Source organism: Galeopterus variegatus, unplaced genomic scaffold, assembly GCF_000696425.1.
Source record: "Galeopterus variegatus unplaced genomic scaffold, G_variegatus-3.0.2 Scaffold645, whole genome shotgun sequence".
Classification (NCBI taxonomy): domain Eukaryota; kingdom Metazoa; phylum Chordata; class Mammalia; order Dermoptera; family Cynocephalidae; genus Galeopterus; species Galeopterus variegatus.
Genome location: NW_007726756.1, coordinates 52,984 through 54,941, shown reverse-complemented (window position 1 = coordinate 54,941; position 1,958 = coordinate 52,984). Strand labels below are relative to the sequence as shown.

Genomic DNA, 1,958 nt, shown 5'->3' with positions numbered 1-1,958 from the left:
CCAACACGTTGGTAGAAAATGAAGGCATATATGTAAATAAGTTCACCCAGGAAGAACAGAATTTTTGGGAATACCAAACTTTGAATGAAAGGCTGAGGAAGATATAGAAAAGAGACTAAAAAACAATAATCAAGAAAAAGAGCACTGTGAGCCAATAGTATTACAGAAATATTCTTTGAAAAGGCATTTCAAGAAGACAGTGATTAATGGTGCTAAAAGCTTTAGCTAGGTCAAGCAGGATGAGGATTAGAAGCTTTAGAAAAGTTCCTGTTGGAAAGGAATACTCCCCAAGGCCAGATGAACGAAGGGACTCATGCTAAATCTACACACCACAAACTGAGTGGGCCAGTGAACACTCAGCTGTCCAGAGGAAGGAAGGAAGAAGATGAATCTTAAAATTTCTCCAGGATTGGGTTTTTTTGCCAAGGGAAAATATGTGAAAACGAAGGATAAGATAATGAAGATATGGGCAAGGGCATCTTGCAGGCAATCAGGCAAGGGAGACAGGTTCAGGCAAGCAGTAGAGGCAATGTGCTGATCAGGGTGGTCAAGAAAGTCTCAATGAATTTGGATGATAGGTTTTAAAAAGCTGGGAAAATGGCAGATCATATTTAAAGATTAAAAGTAGAGTTTTTCATCAGAAGTTTCATCAGAAGGTAATGACATCTGTTGTATGAAACTTGAGTCTTATTCCTGAGTCAGACAGACTATACGTTACCTTTGTTTAGGGAAAATTTGTAGAAAATAATATAAAAAATATAACAACTTCACACTAGTTTGAGGCATATTTAAAGCATTTCTTTAATTACTGAGCAATTACATAAACAATGTCTGCTTCTGTGTTCTTATAATTTCTTCAACACGGGCCTAAAAGATTAATCTTGGACCTTAAAGACCCAATAATCTCTAATTGGGTCACACATAACACAATCTTACTCCACTGTTATATTTTACAGAGTTACTGGGAGTTAGTATGTGTAAAGCAAAATAAGTTAATACATGTAAAGTATCTGGTCAGTACTCAATACATATCTGTTATCTTCCCAATCTTCTCCTCCGTTAACCCACAAAACAGGATATGGACTGCAGTAATTAAGCAAAGGTGATAAATACAGCCTAGTGTTTGAGACTACAGACGTACACATCAGAATACCTGGATTCAAGTCTGCATTACATCGGGCAAGTTACTTAACTTATGCGTGCCTCACTTTCTTACTCTGTAAAATAGGGTAATAATAGTATCTCATAACATCAATGTAAGGATTAACTAAGGTAATATAACCAAACACTTAAAACAGTATTTAGCATATAATAAAAATCCAGTAAGTTATAGCTATTATTAAGAAAGAATTACTTCTCCACTGAATCCTGGCTCTTCTACTGCATAGACATTTAGCTCATGGACCAGAATTAAAGTATTTTTCTTACTGAAAATCATTACCCATTTGAGGCAGCAACTAAGCCATCAAAGATTTTTACTCCACAGATTAATACAGATTTATTATCCTCTTTATTAAGGCCATTTAGCATTTACTGAAAAGCTTAAGGAGAATGCAGTAAATAAGGCCACATATGAGAAACATACTTGATTTTGATCCGCAGGTTGGTGATATTTGGCCGCTGGAACAAGTACACATGTTAGGACGGGAACAAAATCCATCTCCACAACTATTCCTACAAATTGCTGTAGAAAGTACAAAAGGAAGGCAAATGAGTAATCATATAATAAACCATAGCTTAAAAGCAACAAAGCTATATTTAAAAAGCTATATTTAATAAGCCTGAAAAATTACGATATTAAACATGTGATAAAATATCTAACTTCAGATATTCAATGAAATTACCCATTGTACACATGCGAATAAGTCTCACAAGCATCCTTATGACAATGTACAAACAAACGAAGATATTTCAAATTCCACAATACTAATTCTTTAACTCTCCTATCAATACAGCTT

The 1,958-nt window shown here is 34.8% G+C and overlaps 1 protein-coding gene across 1 annotated transcript in view; it reads right to left on the bottom strand.

Annotated features, from left to right (window-relative positions):
• Positions 1 to 1,958, bottom strand: part of FBN2 (fibrillin 2) — a gene marked incomplete at its 5' end in the record, with an annotated part of 260,278 nt that overhangs the window by 253,123 nt on the left and 5,197 nt on the right. Inside the window, one exon of the mRNA XM_008570929.1 lies at positions 1,586 to 1,684. Coding sequence (XP_008569151.1) covers positions 1,586 to 1,684 — 99 coding nt within the window. The remainder of the gene's footprint in view (positions 1 to 1,585; positions 1,685 to 1,958) is intronic.